This window comes from Nematolebias whitei, chromosome 20 (assembly GCF_014905685.2).
Source record: "Nematolebias whitei isolate Nwh7 chromosome 20, NemWhi1, whole genome shotgun sequence".
Taxonomy (NCBI): Eukaryota; Metazoa; Chordata; class Actinopteri; order Cyprinodontiformes; family Rivulidae; genus Nematolebias; species Nematolebias whitei.
The window spans coordinates 1,609,842-1,629,520 of record NC_056517.1 but is presented as its reverse complement, the minus strand read 5'-3'; the positions used below and the strand labels follow the sequence as shown (position 1 = coordinate 1,629,520).

Below are 19,679 nucleotides of genomic sequence, written 5' to 3'. Positions count from 1 at the left end.
GTAGCTGTATGAATAACTCTACAATACTTACCAACTAAAAATTCACAGATGACACATTGCACAATGAAATGCATGCTCACACGATTTAAGGTCTGAAAATGCTGAATCGTGCACAAGGGCAACCTTTTCTTTCCAGCCAGTGAGAACACCTCCGCCGAGCTGTACTATCGAGCTGCTACTCTGAGACCTCGCCTCCCACACCAATCCCAGCTCCATCCATGAATAATTAGAATGATCGACAGTTGGAAAGACAACACGTACTTCAAGCGTTATGAAGTCAGGTTCGACACATCACCGTGTCAGCATGAATCTGGGTGGAGGGTTTGAGAGAGTGCACTGTTAGAGATGCAAACATCTAAGAGCGATGAGGATTTGGAAATGACAGAGGAGAGGGGTAAGTGGGGAGTTGGATGTCTGAGCAAAAGCACAGAGTGTCACGAGGTTGACGACTGAAGCCGAGCCAAAGAGAGAACAACTGCGTTCTGTGTTTGTGACGCTCATCGTAACAGACTTGACATGCCGAGGCACAGAACCACAGCAACATGGGTCCTTGTACTGACCACAGTGAGGAAGTTCACATTGATTATGTTATGGTGATTCACATTACACCGTCTCGTCGCAGGTGGTTGGAGGAGAGCGGTGTGCTTGTTGATTAAGGCAGCATTGAAATGGGCCATCTGCAGCCACACTGCTGCATCCACACATCCACTTCCAAGGAAGCCCAGTACAAGATTTCACAGTTTATGTGGCATGTGGAGCAACATGCCACCACTGAGTAAATGAGAAAAAAAAAAATCAAATACCCTTTTCAAATGAAAATATAGTGAACAATTCAGTTTACATTATGTTGCAAAACACCACCAATAAATTATCCTTTTTTCTTCTTTCTGTCTGGTTTCCCAACACGTGAAAAACACTATTAGTATGCATGGCATGTGAGGTCCCACACACCCTCTGGATTTCCTCTTTGCACGGAGCATGCTAAGTCAGGGCTGGCGAATGGCCTCATTTTTCACTTTTCCAAAAGTATCAGCACGATGAGGAGTGTCACTTGCATAACTTTTGTACCATATATGAATTCTAGTTGCTTCTTGTCAAGCTATGAAGTTTATAAAAAAATTGCTGGAGTTGAAAAAAAAAGACAATGGAAAGGAGTAGATGAATATGGCTGATGGTTCTCGTTTTCTTACATACATTTGATGGAACAATTACATAACTTTATATCTCTGATATGCTAAGTATTTATCAGATGCTAAATAAAATATGCAGTATATGGCTGACACTCAGTGAGATGAAAATAAATAAATAAACCAACAAACACATGACAAGCACTTCTCTGCAGACTTCACACTTGCCTACACATGCACTTTAATGCATTTCTTGAAAACTTTGGTGGGTGTTTGTAGGCGCTGCTGATGGAATCTGGTTCTCTGCAGTTTCCACTCTAAACATAACAGAAAGCTCTGTGGTACATCTACTTATAACAAATACAGTTTGTTACACGACTAAAACCAAACTACATGTCGTACATCTTTAATGTGAGGAAGATCTACTTCTCATGTAGCAGATAATCTAAACCAACCACTAGGAAGCACAAAAAAGGTGCATCTCTTGTGTCGATCCCAAGGCCAGGTACATGGTAAGGATTATGTCAGGTCATCCAACGTAAAACATGTTGGGCAAATCTATAATGCGAGTTCATCTAAGCGACACTATACCATATATGTTGAGGCTCACGTTAACGACCGCCACGGGTGCTGTTGACAAATAAGGCGCCAGCGTAAATTGTGCTACTGTTAGTCGACAACAATGAGGAAGGAAACATGTCAGGAGACAGAGGGAGAGAAGAAAGTCAAGAATTAAGGACAAAAGGTGGTGAATCTAAATGTGGGGACAATGACAAGCAAAGGTAGAGAGCTGGCTGACATGATGCAGAGAAGGAAGGTAGATGTTTTCTGTGTCCAAGACACAAAGTGGAAGAGCAGCAAGGTTCACAGCAATAGAGCAGGGTTTAAACTGTTTTATCATGGTGTGGATGAAAAGAGAAATTGACTAGGGGTGGTCATGAAAGATGACTTTGTATATCATGTATTAGAGGTGAAAAGAGTGTCAGATAGGGTTATGTGTCTGAAGGCAGAAGTAGAAGGTCTGATGCTAAATGTTGTCAGTGGTTATGCTACACAGGTCGGATGTTACGAAGAGGAGAACAATACATTTTGTAAAGATCTGGATGAAGTGATAGAGAGTATTCCCAGGGAGGAGAGAGTGGTGATGGGAGCAGACCTGAATGGACATGTTGGTGAAGGAAACAGGGGATGAGGAAGTGATGGGTAGGTTTGGTGTCAAGGAAAGAAACCAGGAAAGACAGATGGTGGTGGATTTCACCAAGATAATGGAAATGGCTGTAGTCAACACCTATTTCCAAAAGAGGGAGGAACATAGAGCGACCCCTAAGAGTGGAGGAAGGAGTACGCAGGTCGACTACATTCTGTGTAGAAGAAGAAACGTGAGGGAGGTTGGAGACTGTAAGGTTGTTGCAGGGGAGAACGTGGCCAGACAGCATCGGATGGTTGTGTGTAGAATGAATGTTGTTGTGACGGAAATAAAATAAATAGTAATATCAGAGAAGACCAAATGGTGGAAGCTGAGAAAGGGTGAATGTTATTAGGAGTTCAGAGAGGAGCTGTTAAAGGCTCTGGGTGGTAAGAAAGAGCTTCCAGATGACTGGACTACTACAGCAACAGTAATTAGAGAGACAGGTAGGAACGTACTTGGTGTGTCATCTGGACAGAGAATGGATGATCAGGAAACCTGGTGGTGGAATAGTGAAGTGCAAGAAGATGTTCAAAGAAAGAGGTTAGCCATGAAGACATATGACAGAGAGAGGACTGAAGAGAGGAGACAGGAATATAAGGAGATGCAACTTAGTTCAAAGAGGGAGGTAGCAAAGACAAATTAGAAGGTGCATGATGAGTTGTGTGGGAGGTTGGACACAAAAGAGGGTGAGAAGAGAACAACTGGTGAGACAGAGGGATCAGGCTGGAAAGGATGTGCAGCAAGTTAGGCTTGTTAAAGATAGGAATGGTAATGTTCTAACAAGGGCGAAGAGTGTGATGGGAAGATGGAAGGGGTACTTTGAGGAGTTAATGAATGAAGAGAATGAACAAGAAAGAAGAGTAGAGGTCATAGAAACTGTGGACCAGGAAGTGGGAAATATTAATGAGGGTGAAGTTTGGAAAGCTCTGAAAAGAATGAAGAAGGGGCAGGCAGTAGGACCTGATGACCAGTGGAGGTTTGGACATGTCTTGGAGAGATGGTAGTGAGATGAGGTGAGTAACTCATATATGAGATGTGGCAGATAGTCACCAGAGCTGTTGTTTTTACTCTTACTGTTTGTGTTGTATTAAAGAACTTCATTAGCGCCCATGTAACTTTAACTTATTGTGATTTTTAGAAAATTTAGAGTTAATTCCAAGGAGTTTGAAAATGTTCACTTTGTACTTTGACAAAAGTTTGTTGTTCAATCAAATACATCACAGCCAGACGTATCTTAATCACATAATTATGAGACACCTAATGTGCAATTTGTTGTGAGCTGATACATTTTTATTATAATTTAATGTTTGTTTTGTGTTTTTGATTTGCTTTGAATTGTTCTCTTTGTGTATCTTTGCTAATTGTACACCATTTTTCTGTTTGACTTCAAAACAGAGTTAGTTCTTCAGTGAGCTTTACATTTTTCACATCAGCTCGTACTGTGTTAAACATCACACTTGCCTTGACTACAGTTTCTCATTTCCTCAGTGCACACTCAGCCAAGCTGCTTTCAATCACTGCCAGATCCTCTGTTCATATATTCAAGTTGGTTTATTTGTGTCAGCTTTTTCTGTGCCTAGCTTTACGATTCCTCGGTTTAACAGTGTTCTTGATTTGTTACTGTATGAAAGAGAAGTATATTTTACTACCTTCACCTGCTTTCCTACCCCTTGTATAATTTAATTTATTTCCAAAATAGAACACCAGTTTTCTTTTTGGGGGTAGTTGGCAACTACTATTTCAAATTTCATATCATCTGGTATGTTTGCAGTTTTCACTCCGAAGTGGCACGTAGCAGCAGGCTTCTTCTGAGATACGATATTCACGATTTGTCTAAATCAAAATGCTTTATTTGTAAGAGCTGTCTCCATGTTCCTCCTGTGAATATTTACAGGAAGTTTCAGTGGCTACATGGAACCTGCAAGAAACAACACTTACATCATACAAAACCGTTTTTATCTGTATTAATTCATTTAATTCTTGTTATATGTAGTTTTACAGTATTGTCTGCAACACTGACTGTCTTTCAGCATTTAAACTCTCTATTTTGTAATTGACTTTGATGGTTCTAGTCATGTTTGCACTTTTGAGTCTCAGTCCACTTCAGTGTGTTTCCTATGAAATCATAATGCTTCAAGATAATGGACACTGCTGAAGGCTTACACACCGTGACTTGTCATTTGCAATAGTTATTTAGACAAACCTTATAGTTGCCATCTCAACAATCCCAAATGATGTCCTGTAGTGTCTGGACGTACTGTTTATTGGGATCAAACTAATTTATTTCCAAACATAATTTTTGGTAGATATAACAATTATTTTTATGCAGTTAATAATACAATTTCAATGTTTTTGATTTAACTTTTATGGAAATATGTCTTATTTTTTGACAAAATAATAACTAAATAAAAACCATTCATTGACAGAAGGCTATCAGTTGTTTTGTATTAAATGAGTAACTCAACAAAATTAAGTTTTGTGGACAATATGAGTTGATGAGCAAAGGTAAGAAATATTTGCTATCTTCCAACACAAGTTTTACAAAATCCCTGATGAGTTTGAATAAATCAACATGCAAGCACATAATTATTGATGTAGAAGTTGTGTTACAAGCATTAAAGTTCAAATCAAAACATAAAAAAGACATATTTTGACAGTTATTATGACTTTAATCACTACAATTTTCCTGGTTAAAAAAATAAAAAGTTTTTCCAGCTGGTTTTACTATAATCATGGGTTTTAGCATGTTTGAATTAAATATGGGGTGTGTTTAATAATTTGCAGTTAGGAATGCAATACTTAAAAAAATATAGCGTAAAAATATAATATTACAAGCCTGAGCACTGATATGCAGACAGCACCTGTTTTACAGTATTTTAGTCTAATTCTCCAAATGCCAGATTTTAGGTGAATCATAAACATAAAGTAATAATTATGACAATCCCAGTCCTTGCACTTTAGCTTCTTTCTATGTAATTTTGATAAAACCATGTGACAGGCTGTTCTACTCTCTCACGCCCTCTCAAAAAAAAAAAAAAAAAGTCTTCTCATACTGCTATCAGAAGACAATAATTCAGTTTTAGCTATGTACATTATGTAGACGCAACACCCTTTGTTTAATTGCTATTTTTAAAGTAACAAGATATATGCTGATGTCTCACATTGTTGAAGGATGTGAATAGTGAATGTTTGTAGTTTTCAAAGTAAGTGTTTTTTTTTCTGGATTGGAATTAAACATGAAATGCAAGTAAACTGCAATGATTTGAGTGCATGGTACTCTATTCAAGTGGGTAGGGATTACATTGTGTATAAGAACAGAAGTAGTTTATGGGCACATGTGACCCCCATGACCCAAAATGAAAGAAGCGGGTAGAAGATAATGGATGGATGGATGGATGGATGGATGGATGGATGGATGGATGGATGGATGCTTTCTTTTCCGAGATGGTGCAGTGACAGATTCTGGCCAGAGGAGAGAGAATTGTATCCACCACTAGGTGCAGAAGTGAAGCCCCACCCGCCCCATCGGAAACACCAACAATCTGCAATTACATGAACTCAGCTTTCGAGAGGAACATTTCTTACGCCTAGATGTAGCCACACACCAAAATGGAAGTTGGCCCATTGCCTTTTTATCAAGTTATCTAGCTCACAAAATGTGCACAGTATACTGTATATTAGAGCTGGGCCATATCATATCGTTCACAATCCATCCATCCATCCATCCATCCATCCATCCATCCATCCATCCATCCATCCATTATCTTTACCCGCTTATTCCATTTTGGGTCACAGGGATCGCTGGTGCCCATGTCCAGCAATCACTGTGCGAGGGGCGGGGTACACCCTGGACGGGTCGCAAGTCCATCACAGGGACACATAGAGACAAACGAGACAAACAACCATTCACTCTCTCACTCACACCTAGGGACAATTTAGAGTTACCAATCAGCCTAACATGCATGTTTTTGGTCTGTGGGAGGAAACTGGAGTACCCGGAGAAAACCCACGCATGCACGGAGAGAACATGCAAACTCCACCCAGAAAGGACCCTGGACCGGGGTTTGAACCAACGACCTGCTCGCTGAGAGGCAGCAGCTCTACCAGTTGCACCACCGTTCTGCCTATCGTTCACGATAATACCAGTAAAAAAAAGCTTGCCCATGAAATTAAATTATATCACAATATGCTAATTTCATGACATATTACGTCAGTGTCTTCCCTACCATTATACAAGTGTGGGACCCTGCCCCGTTAGCAGAACCAAGCGTGCCGAATGACCAGACCGAACTGCGCACCCCCCCCACCTGTCGGTACTGGCGTAATGCTAATTAGTTGCGCACAATACTAGCTAGCTAAAAACAAACAACACGCATCTCAGTAGTCTCCACGCCGCACTAAGCTGCCGGTACAAAACAATAAAAAAGGTTACATTGTGTCATTTGCCGCTTCAAACGCAGCTCGGCTTTTTTCTCTACCCCCACCCTGCTCTGGGCTGCCGGTGCGGGCGCAGCTCGGCTGCATCTCGGCTGCATCTCGGCTGCATCTCCCCCCGCTCTAAACTATACACACACAAACATGTGGTAGTTGTTTTTGACGTGGCAGCTCAGTTTTTGAATGGAACTTTTCTTACAGCCAGATAAAGGCACACATGAAACTTGAAGTTGATACCTCACTTATTTTTCAAGTTCTCACGCTTAAATTATGCATGTACGGATGATCGGATGGAGGATATTACCAGTTCCCTCTGGTCGCCCTGAAATGGGGACAAAAATGTAATTAAAATGATAGATAACAAGACCAAGATGGATTCAGATTATCTTGATTTCTAGGAGAAATTATGACACTGATTTTTCAGAGCTTTTTTTATTTTTTTTTTGCATTAATGATGTCTGTAATGTTGTATGAGTTTGACCTACACTTATTGTGGCTCATCCAGCACTTTACCTGCATCAACACATCCACGAGTTTAAAGAGCCCTGGCTTCATTTTCACAAAGATTGAAGTTTTATTTTAGCTCAAAAAGAGGCTGACACTCAAACACTGCACTTATCTGATTTAGTGAAAGAGGACTGGTGCTGTTACAGGTCTCTGTAGGAACAAAAGCACTAAGAGTAACAAGATAATAGCTTTGAAGATATCTGATATGCATAAGTGGTAACATTTCTGAAAAAAATATCTATGGCAATTTAACTAATGGTTCTTTAGAAACAAAATATGATTGTTAAATTATCAAAAATGAATACAGTGAATGAATCAATTGCAGATATAAGCACCTATTTAACTAGTAAGGTTTAAATGGGGCTTCAGTCTGTTTTTCTCTCCTTTAAATAAAATGAATATGCACTCAGAACCAGAAGAAAGTCAAGTTTGAAGAAGAGCCTGCACAAGCAAATACTAACTGAGCATGAAAGGAGGTCATGAGAGCGTTAGTGGTGTGAGTGACTGAGGGATTTTCTTCAGATGCACAACAACAGAGGGATGTATTAGGCCTTGGCACAGAGCAGCTACCAACTGTTAGTCTGCAACACCAGCAATGAAAGAAGCTGCTTTGAGTGTGAGGAGCTTACTTTAATTATCAGACACAGGAGTCGACAGTTTGCTGCATTGTGCCTGTACTTTTTCCTCTTTATTTCAAGTGCAAATGCAGCATCCGACTGAGAACATGTGACTGAGGCCACATTGAGCCTGAAAGCAGCTGCTGAAACTTTTCACAGAGGTTTATGCAGGTAACAATGTGGATGGAAACGAACGGGATAAAAGGGATGTCACCAAATTTAGGTGCATGATAAATTACTCTAAATGCAAAAAAAAAAAAAAAAAAGTGACGTACATAACAAACCCATTTTATTTTTTTTTATAGTTTTAGGTCCAAAAATGAGACTGTTTCCACTGATAAGCTGCTGAATATTTAATCAGTTATGTGTCAGTCTGAGCAAAGCCAGTCCGAAGGGAGATCCTTAAACACACATTTCTTTCTTTGGATAAAAGCTAGCCAATTGGTGATCTTGATTGATGGGTTTAACTGCTCCAGTGGAGCTGCTCTCCGGTCAACAGAAAGAGCTAGAGGCTGTTCAGGGCAGCTGCCTCTCCCCCGTTTAGACAAATAACCATATATATTGCTTTGCTGAATCAAAATGTGCTCATAAAAATAATCAAAAAGGCTCCAAGTTAAGAAAGTAAGTTCCAGGAGAAAGTACCAGAACCCCACAATGCATCTTCTTCTTCTTCTTCTTTCAGCTTTTCCATCTTCAGGGATCATCACAGCGAGTCCTCCTCCATCTCACTCTGTCCTCTGCATCCTCAGTCCTCACTCCAACTTTCTCCATGTCCTCTCTAACTGCATCCATTTATCTCCTCTTTGTATGTTCAGCTACATTTCTAACACATGCCTACCAATATACCCACTGTCCCTCCTATGGACATGTCCAAACCACTGTCCCTCCTCTGGACATGTCCAAAGCACTGTCCCTCCTCTGGACATGTCCAAACCACTGTCCCTCCTCTGGACATGTCCAAAGCACTGTCCCTCCTCTGGACATGTCCAAACCCCTGTCCCTCCTCTGGACATGTCTAAAACACCTCAGTCTTGCCTCTACTTGTATCTCCCAGTTGTTCAGCCTGTGCAGTACCTCTCAAAAATCCCACGATGTTTAATGGTTTATAACTAAAACAAAAAAACTAAAACACAATAATGAAGTTAGGCCCCTCATCAGACTAGATAGTTGCCTTTCTATGACTTAAAACAATCAGTCAGAAAGTCAATGATCTTTGCAAAGTGTTGGTTGGGTTTTCAAGAGAGTAATAAGGATGCTTTAGGGTTTTCATTACAAATAACCATCTACAAACATTCTGACCAAATGCAGCACTTGTAGTTAATGTAGATTCTGAAACCAGCCCTTAGTTTGAAAAAGGTTTTAACTTTGGCCCAGTTTTGTAAGTGAGTTTGACAGCCCTGATCTATACCTTCTATTAGAATGTGGCTGGATTGTGTCAAATATGCTAAAAAAACTATTTAAGAGTGAAGTCAGCCGTGATGCTGCTACACTCAGTACCAACCAGATAGTTGTTTCCTGCTGTTTGGTTTGTCCCTGACATGCATCGCTGCATCTTTACTACCTATCTGCATTCTATTGCTCTCAAACTGTCAGAATGCAGCTGCATGTTTAAAGATCACGCCATGCTAGCATGATGCTACTTCCATGTATACCCCACGTTGTTTCTATGACCTTGTCTTGATAAAGGTATAGGAGCAAAGGCGTGAGGCCATCACAGCAGGTCCTCCTTCCTATGTTTGACAATCAAGCTATGTTAATGTGTACAGGGTTAAGTTAGACACACAACATATTTTCTTGGTCGCAGGTTCCTCAACAAGAGTTTGATTGGTCTCATTTGATGTTCTCTGTTGTACTTTTGACATCATAATCAAATATTACTGAAAAAAGTAAAGTGATAAAAGTATTTTGCATTTAAAACAACATCTTGGGGGCCAGATAAGATGTCAACAAGGGCCACATTTGGCCCCCAGGCCTTGAGTTTGACACATATGGTATAGATTGTAAAGAGCACAACTGGATCGTCGTCCAGAGTGAAGGGGACCTAAGGGGCAGTTCTTACTGTGCTCTTTGGGGAATGACTTTGTGCCCAACACCCTTTTTCTTTATTCTTGGTAAGGGACACAACCTTTAAGGATCTAGTGCTGCTGATATCCCCTCGGTTTTTGTTAAAGCCGCACATACAGACATGTTTTACATAGATGTGTTCAAGTAAAAAAAAAAAAAGATGTGTTCAAGTTCAAGCTGTGTTTATTTGTATCACAAGGTTAACATGAAATTGATGAGAAGAACAGATTTGAATCACTAAAAAGTCAAAGAGCAAACAAACAAGAAATACTACAAGCATGCAATAAGGGTACAAAAATAAAGTGCCACAAGTGAATATTTACAACGTCCTAAAGAGAGCTATAAAAAACAACATGGTAGAATATAACGGTGCAAGCAGGATACATTTAAATGCTAAATAGTTGTAAATTGTAAAAATTTAAATTGTGCTACTTTCTTATCATTTTTTCAGAGGAGTAAATAATAAACTCTAAATTCTTACCAATGCATATAAAAGTTGTACTTTTTTTTAGTTCATTTCATCCAAATAATTTCATCAGAAAATCAAAAGCTTTAAAGATCATATAGGAACCGAAACACCAACTATATGGCTCAATAACGCCACATCAAGTAAAATCTGCTAATAATCCTTTAAAAAAGAAGAGCTTCCTGCCCTGTGTGCTCTGGTGATACTCACAACTAGATAAATATATTTTTAGAACAAATCTTACAAGTTTCCCAAAGATCATTTTGCCAAAGCAGAAAACGTTTCCAACTGTTGGTATTATGAAAGAAAAACAAGCATTTTATCTGTTTAACTGGGACTCTGCACCAAGTGGAACAATGCTCTGTTTCTGTTCATCAATGTAAAACCAAGGCTTTATGTTGAGAACAGTGCAGCCAGTATAATTCATTTACATTGTTTAATCAAAATGCATCTTGGAAGAGTTATTTGTTTCACTTATTGTCTCTTCCCTTTTTATTAAAATAAACGCTGCGATGAGAAAAGCAAGAACTGCTTTTAATCACAAAACTCCGTTCTTTTAGCAAGATGCTTCTTACAGAAACAAACAAACATGATGGCGTCCACAGAGAACAGCAAAAGCATGAACACTCAAAGAGTTGGGATTTTAAACGTCTCACGGTAGCCCGAGGCTTTACACCAGGCTCTGAATGTTTAAACAGACTTCATTTGCAAGAGGTATATTGTTTAAATGTTTGAGGAATTATAGTTTCTGTAACATCAGTGGCTTAGAATCAAATTAAACTGATTAAGTAAAGTAAATATCCTGTCTTCTCTTTTATTAAATACCATCACACATCCATTTCTGTTATTTAATTAGTTGACTTCACACTTGCCTGAGGTTATAATGTATTAAACTGGTCCTATTTACGCACTACTTTTGTCTATTTAAGTTATTCCTCTGCCTTAAAGGTGAGTAGTGTCCCTGGGGCAGAGCTGCAGTCTGTTCTTGGCTTGCGTTGAATCCTATGATCTTTACCAGTTGTGTGTAGACATAAGGTGAGAGATGTCTCTCAGTGCTAGACATGCAGCATGCAGAACTACAGTAATAAAAGCAGCAACGCTGTAGTGAAAGTATGCAAGCAAAAGCTTATTACAGGAAGCAATTGGACAAAGAGCTAAAAACAGCTATCTTCTTTTATCCCTGGCTTTTTATTTATTTATTTATTTATTTGTTATCTCTCTCATGTGACCTTCCATTCTGTTTTTATGCTGCTCCCTGGCATCCGGAGCGCTGTGAACTCTTCTTCCTCAGCAGGCGACCGTAAGATCTTCTGGCTGAGAGCTTATAAAAGCCCTATGATTGCAGCCCACCCCAGGGCTAGGTATTCACCTGACACTGAAATTGTTGCTATGGCAACGCTCACTGCCGGCCAAAGGCAGGCCCAGTATAATACAAAGGAAGCGGAGAGTGGGAGCGGCCGAGTGGCTTATCCATTTGACAACAGAAAGTGCACACATGCCATAGCTCTATGACTTCTGCTTATCACAGACTGGAATCAACACATATCCCAGCAGCATCTGCATCCTTACCACACCCATTTAATATGGTAACAATGTTTCTACTTTTCAAAAGAATGAGGAAACAAGGACAACTTACAGTAGCTTGGTTATGTTAAAAAAACTTCAAGACAAAAACAACTGAACTTGTTCATTTCAAACCCGACAGGACTCTCAGACAGAGGCCGGTGCACCCTAAGGACAAAACACCCAAACACAAACAGAGTGGCGTGATATACAGTTCAGTTCAGCGAGAAATGTCCAGATCTCTATAGAGGAGAAACCAAACAGCTTCTTCACACAAACATGGCTCAACGCAGGAGAGCCAGCTCTTCAGAACAAGACTCAGCTGTTCACCTCACAGAGAAGGGACACTCATTTGAGGACCAACATGTTCTATGTTGGACCAAGAAGACAGATGGTTTTAGAGGGGTAGTGAAGGAAGCCATTGGTGTAAAACGAGAGAAACCATCTTTAACAGAGGAGGTCTCAGATTTCAGCTAGGGATGTGCGATAAGGCATACAATTCATATCACGATATGTATTGTGATGGGTGGCGGTAACGATATATATCACAATATGTTTTGGTATAAAACTTACAATAGGAATGAAACAAAGCATAGGGTGTTCTTTTGCCATCATTTATTTTGAAAACTGCTATACCAAAAAATAATTGCAATGAAGAAAATTCTACTACTTGGTCCAGAGAGTTTTTAAATAAAAAAACAAATTGAGTATTAGGCTTCTTTCTTGTAGCGCAAAACAGTGCAAAAGTTATCAAATGTAGTTTTAGCCATATCTTTTAAACAAAATAATATGTTGTTAACAGTTTCCAGTGTTCAGAAATGAACAGCAACAGAGCAGCATTTTACACTGAAAACACTTCACCCTCCAACCCTCGAGTGGGCGTCTCCTTCTGTTTAAAGGAGAGCTGACACAAAATGGCGACCAGTTTCCTCTGTGGCTTTGACCAGAGGGTCTCACTGTAAAATCATACAACACAGCATTCTTTTCACAGATCAGAGAGCAGGTTTATTTTATTTATTTATTTTTTTAAACTCAAATGCAATCTCTAAAGCTAAAACAATTAAAACTGACAACTCTGATTTTACATCAGACACAGCATTACTGCAGTAAGCCGGTAGAAGATAGGTCTCTATCATAAGCTAAATGTCTATCGTTTCTACCGTGTACCGTATATATCGCACATTCCAAATTTCAGCTTTCAAAAACTCATAATGCAGCTTTAGGTCTGACACCCAGCCATTTTCACTCCTATCAGGAATTTCATCCATGTGACCAGAGTGGCCTGTGAGTCAGACGAACAAAGACCCTAACAAACCTCTGTTGTGAGGAGTGATAGGGCAATCTGCATAAGTATCTAGCTCACCTCAGCTTTATAACTCGAACCACACACTCTGTTCTTTGGATTGAAAAAGCTCCTCGGATAAGAAGGGAAACTTCTACTGTTACAAATAAAGTCTAGTTGTTTGTGTCTTTAACTTTGTTGAATTTACCATGTCCTGGATGACTGAAAATCTTCATCAGCATAGCTTGGTTATGGGAACAACATGGAGCCCCATGCGAGTAACGTGCAAAACTCATAAGAAATGCTCACAAATAGTTTGATTAACTTGATTACCTCCATTGTCTTTTAAGGTGAAGTTGGGATTGACTGGTAGCTGGCTGGGCAAAGCAAAAGTAAACCGCTGTCCATTGGCAAAGTCATCCTTATCCACTGCTGTGACAGTCTGGATCACCTGTTGGCCAAAAGACACAAAGTAAATTCTGACTTCGACACAGCAGCACTCGCTTTCCCTATGGCACCATGTTATGATCATCGGTTCTCTCTACATGTCAAAGAACATAAATTGAATATACCCGGTGAGAGAAATAGTTCTTCTAAACCTCTTTTGAAAGGACACACACAGGTCTTTACTGTCCATGGACCTTGTGGGACAGCCTCTGCTTCCTCTAACAGAAAACTGGTACAATGACAGAGGAGTGAGCCTGTCCTGATTATTGGTGCTTGTTGCTTATATTATTGCTCAGATATTGTATTTCTTAATAAGAGTGACATTGTTTCTTATTGTCTTCCAGCTACATGCAGTTGTGGCTTCGCTGGTATGTCTGAAGGTGAGTAGTCAGCCTTTACGTGTAATTGGTTAAACTAACGACTGCTAGATAAGGATTATTCCTATATTATGATAATTATGAAAAAAGATAATCATTATAAAATTTGCTCATCTTTTAAGCAAGTGTTATTTTTGTGTGTTTCAAACAGGAATAGTGTTTTAAGCACTGTTCAACTTTTTTCTGTAAAGCAAAATCTGAATGAAAATGACACATTTGTCATTTTCATACTTACATTTATCTAAACGTACAGCCAAAGTCCTTATTTTTTATGAAATTAAAACAGATGAGGAACCTTTTATTTATTTTTCTAGTTAGATAAGCCACATTAATTATGATGTATTTGCTCAAAGAGTAGACAAAAACTAGACGATGCCACTGGAATAAAAATAAATTTAAAAAAGACTTGATAGATGAAAAATGTCTGCTATCTAAAGAAATCCATGCCTGAGTAAGTGCTAATCTGTTCCAAGTGTCTGTTTGGTTTTGAAAATATAGACTCAAGTGTTTTAGATTTTTATTCATTGTTTATTTGAATTTATTCAGTGATATGTAGCTTTTTTCAGAGACGTCTCTCTGCCAGCGATGTAAGAAAACATGCCAGTCTCATCTGAATACATTTACTAATTCAAATTATGTTTTGAGCTATGAGATCAATTATATTTTTAATTTCTATGAAAAAAAAACAACAACAAAATAAACCTTGATAATAGCATATGGTATCCAACAATGTTCAGTCAGGTCATCTGGATGGTTTCTCTTTTGGTTGTTGAAACAATTCGTCCTTCATCCAAAGGACTTCATCAGTCTGAGGAGTCACAATAAACTCAGTCCCACAAGCAGCAGACTCCCATGGTGGACCAAACAGTTTGATAAGATGGTTTCTGAGATGACTTCTGTTGTGACTCGCTGCAATATAAATAAACTGAATTGAATTGGGACCCGCCCTCTCCCCCATCTACTCCTCTGGGGCAGCCAAAGTGGTTCAAAACATCAAAGTTCATGCTCAGTAATCCAGGTAGGATATGCAACGAAGTTCAGTCAGGTCATCTGGACTTTTTTTTTTCTGTTGAGACATTTCATCCTTCATCCAAAGGACTTTATCAGCTCACATTTGTGAGTGTCCTGCTTGTGGGACTGAGTTTGTTGTCGCTCCTCAGACTGATCAAGTCGTTTGGATGAAGGACGAAACAACTCAACAAAAAAATAAACCATCCAGATGATCTGACTGAAATTGTTTGATTTTCTGCCTGGATTATTCGAAAAAGGTAGGACAAAAAAAAAATCTGGACTTTATCCAATAATTCTCAGTGAGGTCATCTGGACAGTTTACTTTTTATAGAGACATTTTGCCCTCTATCCGAAGGGCTTCATCAGTCTGAGGAGTTCCAGAAACCATCTTAGCTACAGCAAACTGGTTGGTCCACTTAAGGAGTTTACTGCTTGGTGGGGAAACAGTTTACTGGAAATGATTGGGTTTGATACCTGGATGATTGAGCATGAACCTTGTTAAATGAACTTTATTTGTAACAGAAGACATTTAGTTTCTCACGTGAAGAGCTAAAGCTCCTGTTACAACGTCTTCTGTTACAAATAAAGTTCATCTGGTTTTGTCTTCAACCTGTTTGAATTTACCACGCCCTGGACGACTGAGAGTCTTTACCAGCGTACCTGGATGATTGAGCATGAACTCTGATGTTTTGAACCACTTTGGCTATGGCTGCCTCAGAGGAGTTGACGGGGGGAGAGGGCGGACTCCAGAAACCATCTTATCACCATCAAACTGGTTGGCCCACTATGTGAAGATGGTGTATACAGTAGTCCCTCGTTTATCGCGGGGGATCCGTGCCCTGAAGCCCCGCAATAAGTGAAAAATCGTGAAGTAGGAATCGTAGTACAAGCAGTAGGAACCGTTTGATTATACATTACTAGACAAAGCTGGGGTTTTAAAGTAAAACTAAAGGCTCTGGCATGTACATTCAATTTAAAGAAAACCAGTAGGTGTTCCAGAGATATTTACATGTTTTTGAATCCTTTTTGTCCCAGACGTATAGAAAGCTGTTTGTGATTTAACACACTGTGCCATGGCATTGAACACACTAGTTTATTGGTAAAACTAGGTGTTTGGTTGATGTTTTATTAAATATCAATTGACTAATTATTTCACAACTTGCTGCTTTGGTATAAAAAAATGAAATGCAAAAAGTTTTTAGAAAAAACGAGTATTAATGCTGCGTTCCTTTCCATTCATCGTCTGCTCAATGTAGGAGTCAACTGTCGTCAAGAAATTATAGCTCTTATTTAATCCCTTGAGCTCAGAGCATTGAGCTTACAATTTGACTGCAATTCAAATTTAATACAAACTTCTATTAAACTTTACGTCTACCAGCTTTGAACTATTAAAAATGTATCTAGTTGGGTCTTTCCGTCTTTACTCCATCATCCTTTGCAGAACCAGCCTTTCAGTCATTTCCTTGCTGCTGATTGCTCTATATCTCAAAACTTTCTTAATTTGAATGAATCAAAGACTACTGAGAGCAAACTGGAATGAGCTTCGGTTTAGAGCTGTCATGGTTTGCTGCTGAGATGCTCGTTTTGAATAGAGATGATTAAGCAGCTCTCTCCAGCACCGTAGGAGTCGTTACAGTTCTGGCCTCGCTGAGCAGCCCAGAATGCTGAGAAACAAGAGCCGAGTGCAAACAGTCAGGGAAATGACTGTGGCTGGTGTGCTACTTCCTTTTTCCTTTTTCCAGCAGTCTTTCAGATCAGGAATGTTTTGAACATGTGTGAATAAAGATAAAGTGAAAGCAGAACTGTGCTCATGGCATTTCTTCAGCTGAATCACCTGGTCGGGCCTTGAGTTCTCACAGACAATGACTTCCTCATCGGTTGGTACCTCGGGTGGATTATCGTTCATGTCCAGAACCTGGACGGTAACGGGAACGTGTCTGAGAAGACTGGGGTTGTCTGTAGCAAATAAATTAATACAAAGAAAAAAGAATGAAAAGACAGTTATAACTTTAAACTAAAACTGAACATTCTAGAAAGCTCACAGCATAGACACGGTGCCCACAGAATATGAATGGTGCATATATTACTAAATTAAAACCACACAAGATAATTATTTATTTATTCAGTTTTTTCTCACATATTTGACACCATATAATTTATTCTGTGTATAATTAACTAGAAAGCACTTTTTCTACACAAAACAGTGACAATCGCTCGATATGCATCTGTTTCCTGCTTGTGATGTTTCAGAAATAGCTTTTTTTCCTAAACTTAATTAATTATATGTTTTTAGACATTCTGTTGAGTGCAAACACACAATCACTATATTTTTTGTCGTGAATTAGCACAATGCTGCTTTATTGTATGGATATAGGAACTGTTTGAGGGCATGTCAGTCAGAAATAATGTTGTCTATTTGAGTAATTATTTTTTAAAAAGTATGCGTTTCAATATTGTCAGACTGGAAAAGCCTTTCACGAAAGTCTAAAACCAGCAGTAGGATGGAGGAGTCCATGTCTCGACAGTGAGGGCCGTTGAATGAAGCAGCTGGCTGCCAACCCCAGAGGAACCTGTGTCCCAGACAGAGGTGTACTGGGCGGCTTCCAGGAGATATAATGAACTGCAGTCTGAGCGTAACAGAACGGGGGGAGTTGCATGTTTGCTCAGCAAAACCATCAGTGAAAACCTAAAAAGTGACCTAGGTGCACATGTTCTGTATATTTAGTCCTACTTTTATCTGACAGATCCAAGCCTCATGAACGAGTGTGCATGTGAGTAATGCTTGTTTTCATTTCCAGTGTCAAGAGGAGGTGTGGAATGTGCATTTACAGTATTTACAGTCCGCTATGCATTTACTTTTTAAGTACCAATGAGATCCAATTAAAAGCAGGAGCTAAATTTCAACGTTCTATTTTCTGTCACAGCCTCGCTCCGTGTATTTTCTTTCACATCTCAGCACAAAGCTTGCATTGTTTGGCTGCTTTGCCTTTTTCTAAGACACTGTAAAGCTTAGCTGTTCAAAGTGGTAAAGAAAACGTGTGCGTTTTCAGTATCTTGGCATGCATTGCATGGCTGAATACTAACGAGAGGTGAAGAAACAAGAACATTAACATTCAGAGCCATCCCCATTGACCAGAGTGATCTAATATTGATTTAATTAACTGTCAGTGAGGGGAAATACATTTATACAATTGAGACTGATTTGATATAAAGGACATAAGAAAACACCCTCAATCCAATTTAAATGCATTATGATCATTGCACAAATAGCTACTGTTTCCTTTAGATTGGTAATTTAACACATAATTGAATGTATATGATATTTTCTGTTGGTTATTGTGTTTAAATACTGAGCAGCTGCACATGTACATGTGGTCTTCAAGGTTGTTCTGTTACCTACTGAAGTGTTGCAAACGCTTGTACTTTTTCACACATTTCTAAATGAAAATGTTCTATTTTTATCTCACTATCATGTAAAGTGGAGTTAAATATAACACACATGTCTCAAAGGGTCATATGTTAGTACTGGGGTGTTTCCAAAGCATGTACTCATATTACTTTGATAACCTTTAATATATTTTATGCAACCAAGTTTACACTTGCTGATTTAGAAGGCATACTTTTGGCAGCAGATACAGTGGTGTAGTTACATCTGTGTAAGAAGACGTACGTCCCATGACGTTTGCTATGTCATGTTTTTTATCCCACTGCTCAGAATTCCTACTCCTGCTGTAATGAAGCTAAACAGATCACAACTCAAACCTATTTATTTGTAAAAAAGGATATTAAAAGCATCTAAAATGCAACCACAGTTACAAGGAGGCAAGTGATTCTGGACCGACAGTAAAAACGTATTTTCAATGTCTTCCCAGTAAATCTAAAACATATGAAGGAATGAGTAACGTCCAATCATCTCATCCAGTTAAAGTGTCTTTAAATAACACGCTGGACATCTTGGTTCTGTGCCTACAATGTGATAACAATTTAATTCTAAAGGAAAAGGAGCATGTGCGGTGCTGATTCATGTTCTCATTGCTTTTTATGGAACCCTTCTTTTATTGATATTGATTTCACCTCCTGTGTTGCTCTCTATGAATTTGAACCCAGGCTGCCCTCTCACGGTACGATCCCCTCAGGGTGTCTTCTTATCTAGTGGGAGCAAAATGGGCAAAAAAGGAGAACCAGAGTGTATTTCTTTTATGTTTTAATTGTTTTTGTCCAAGTCTCGATGTGTGACACAACTCATTGAAGATTTTAATGCAGTTCTGAACTACAAGTTGGATAAGCTTGATATGAATTACAACGAGTTAAGAGAAAAATCAAACTCAGCCTCTGCTTTGACCTAGATATTGATTTCACCACAACTCAGCATACGCTTTACACAATCTGTATGTTTTCAAACACTATTAAATTATATTTTAATATTTTTATTGTGCAGGCTAAAAACAATAGTAATGAGAAATTTGTAAAAAAAAAAAAAAAGCTAATAATAATTTAATATAATAATACTATAATAGTATTCATTTAAATATTGTTAATATTTTTTAATAAAAATAGTACCAAGACTATTGAATTATTGTTGGTTTTCAGTTCAT

At 38.9% G+C, this 19,679-nt stretch overlaps 1 protein-coding gene across 1 annotated transcript in view; it reads right to left on the bottom strand.

Annotated features, from left to right (window-relative positions):
- Nucleotides 1-19,679, bottom strand: part of LOC119426488 (cadherin-18) — a gene marked incomplete at its 5' end in the record, with an annotated part of 70,299 nt that overhangs the window by 29,751 nt on the left and 20,869 nt on the right. Inside the window, 2 exon segments of the mRNA XM_037694045.1 lie at nt 13,583-13,700; nt 16,919-17,040. Of these exon segments, the coding sequence (XP_037549973.1) occupies nt 13,583-13,700; nt 16,919-17,040 (240 nt within the window).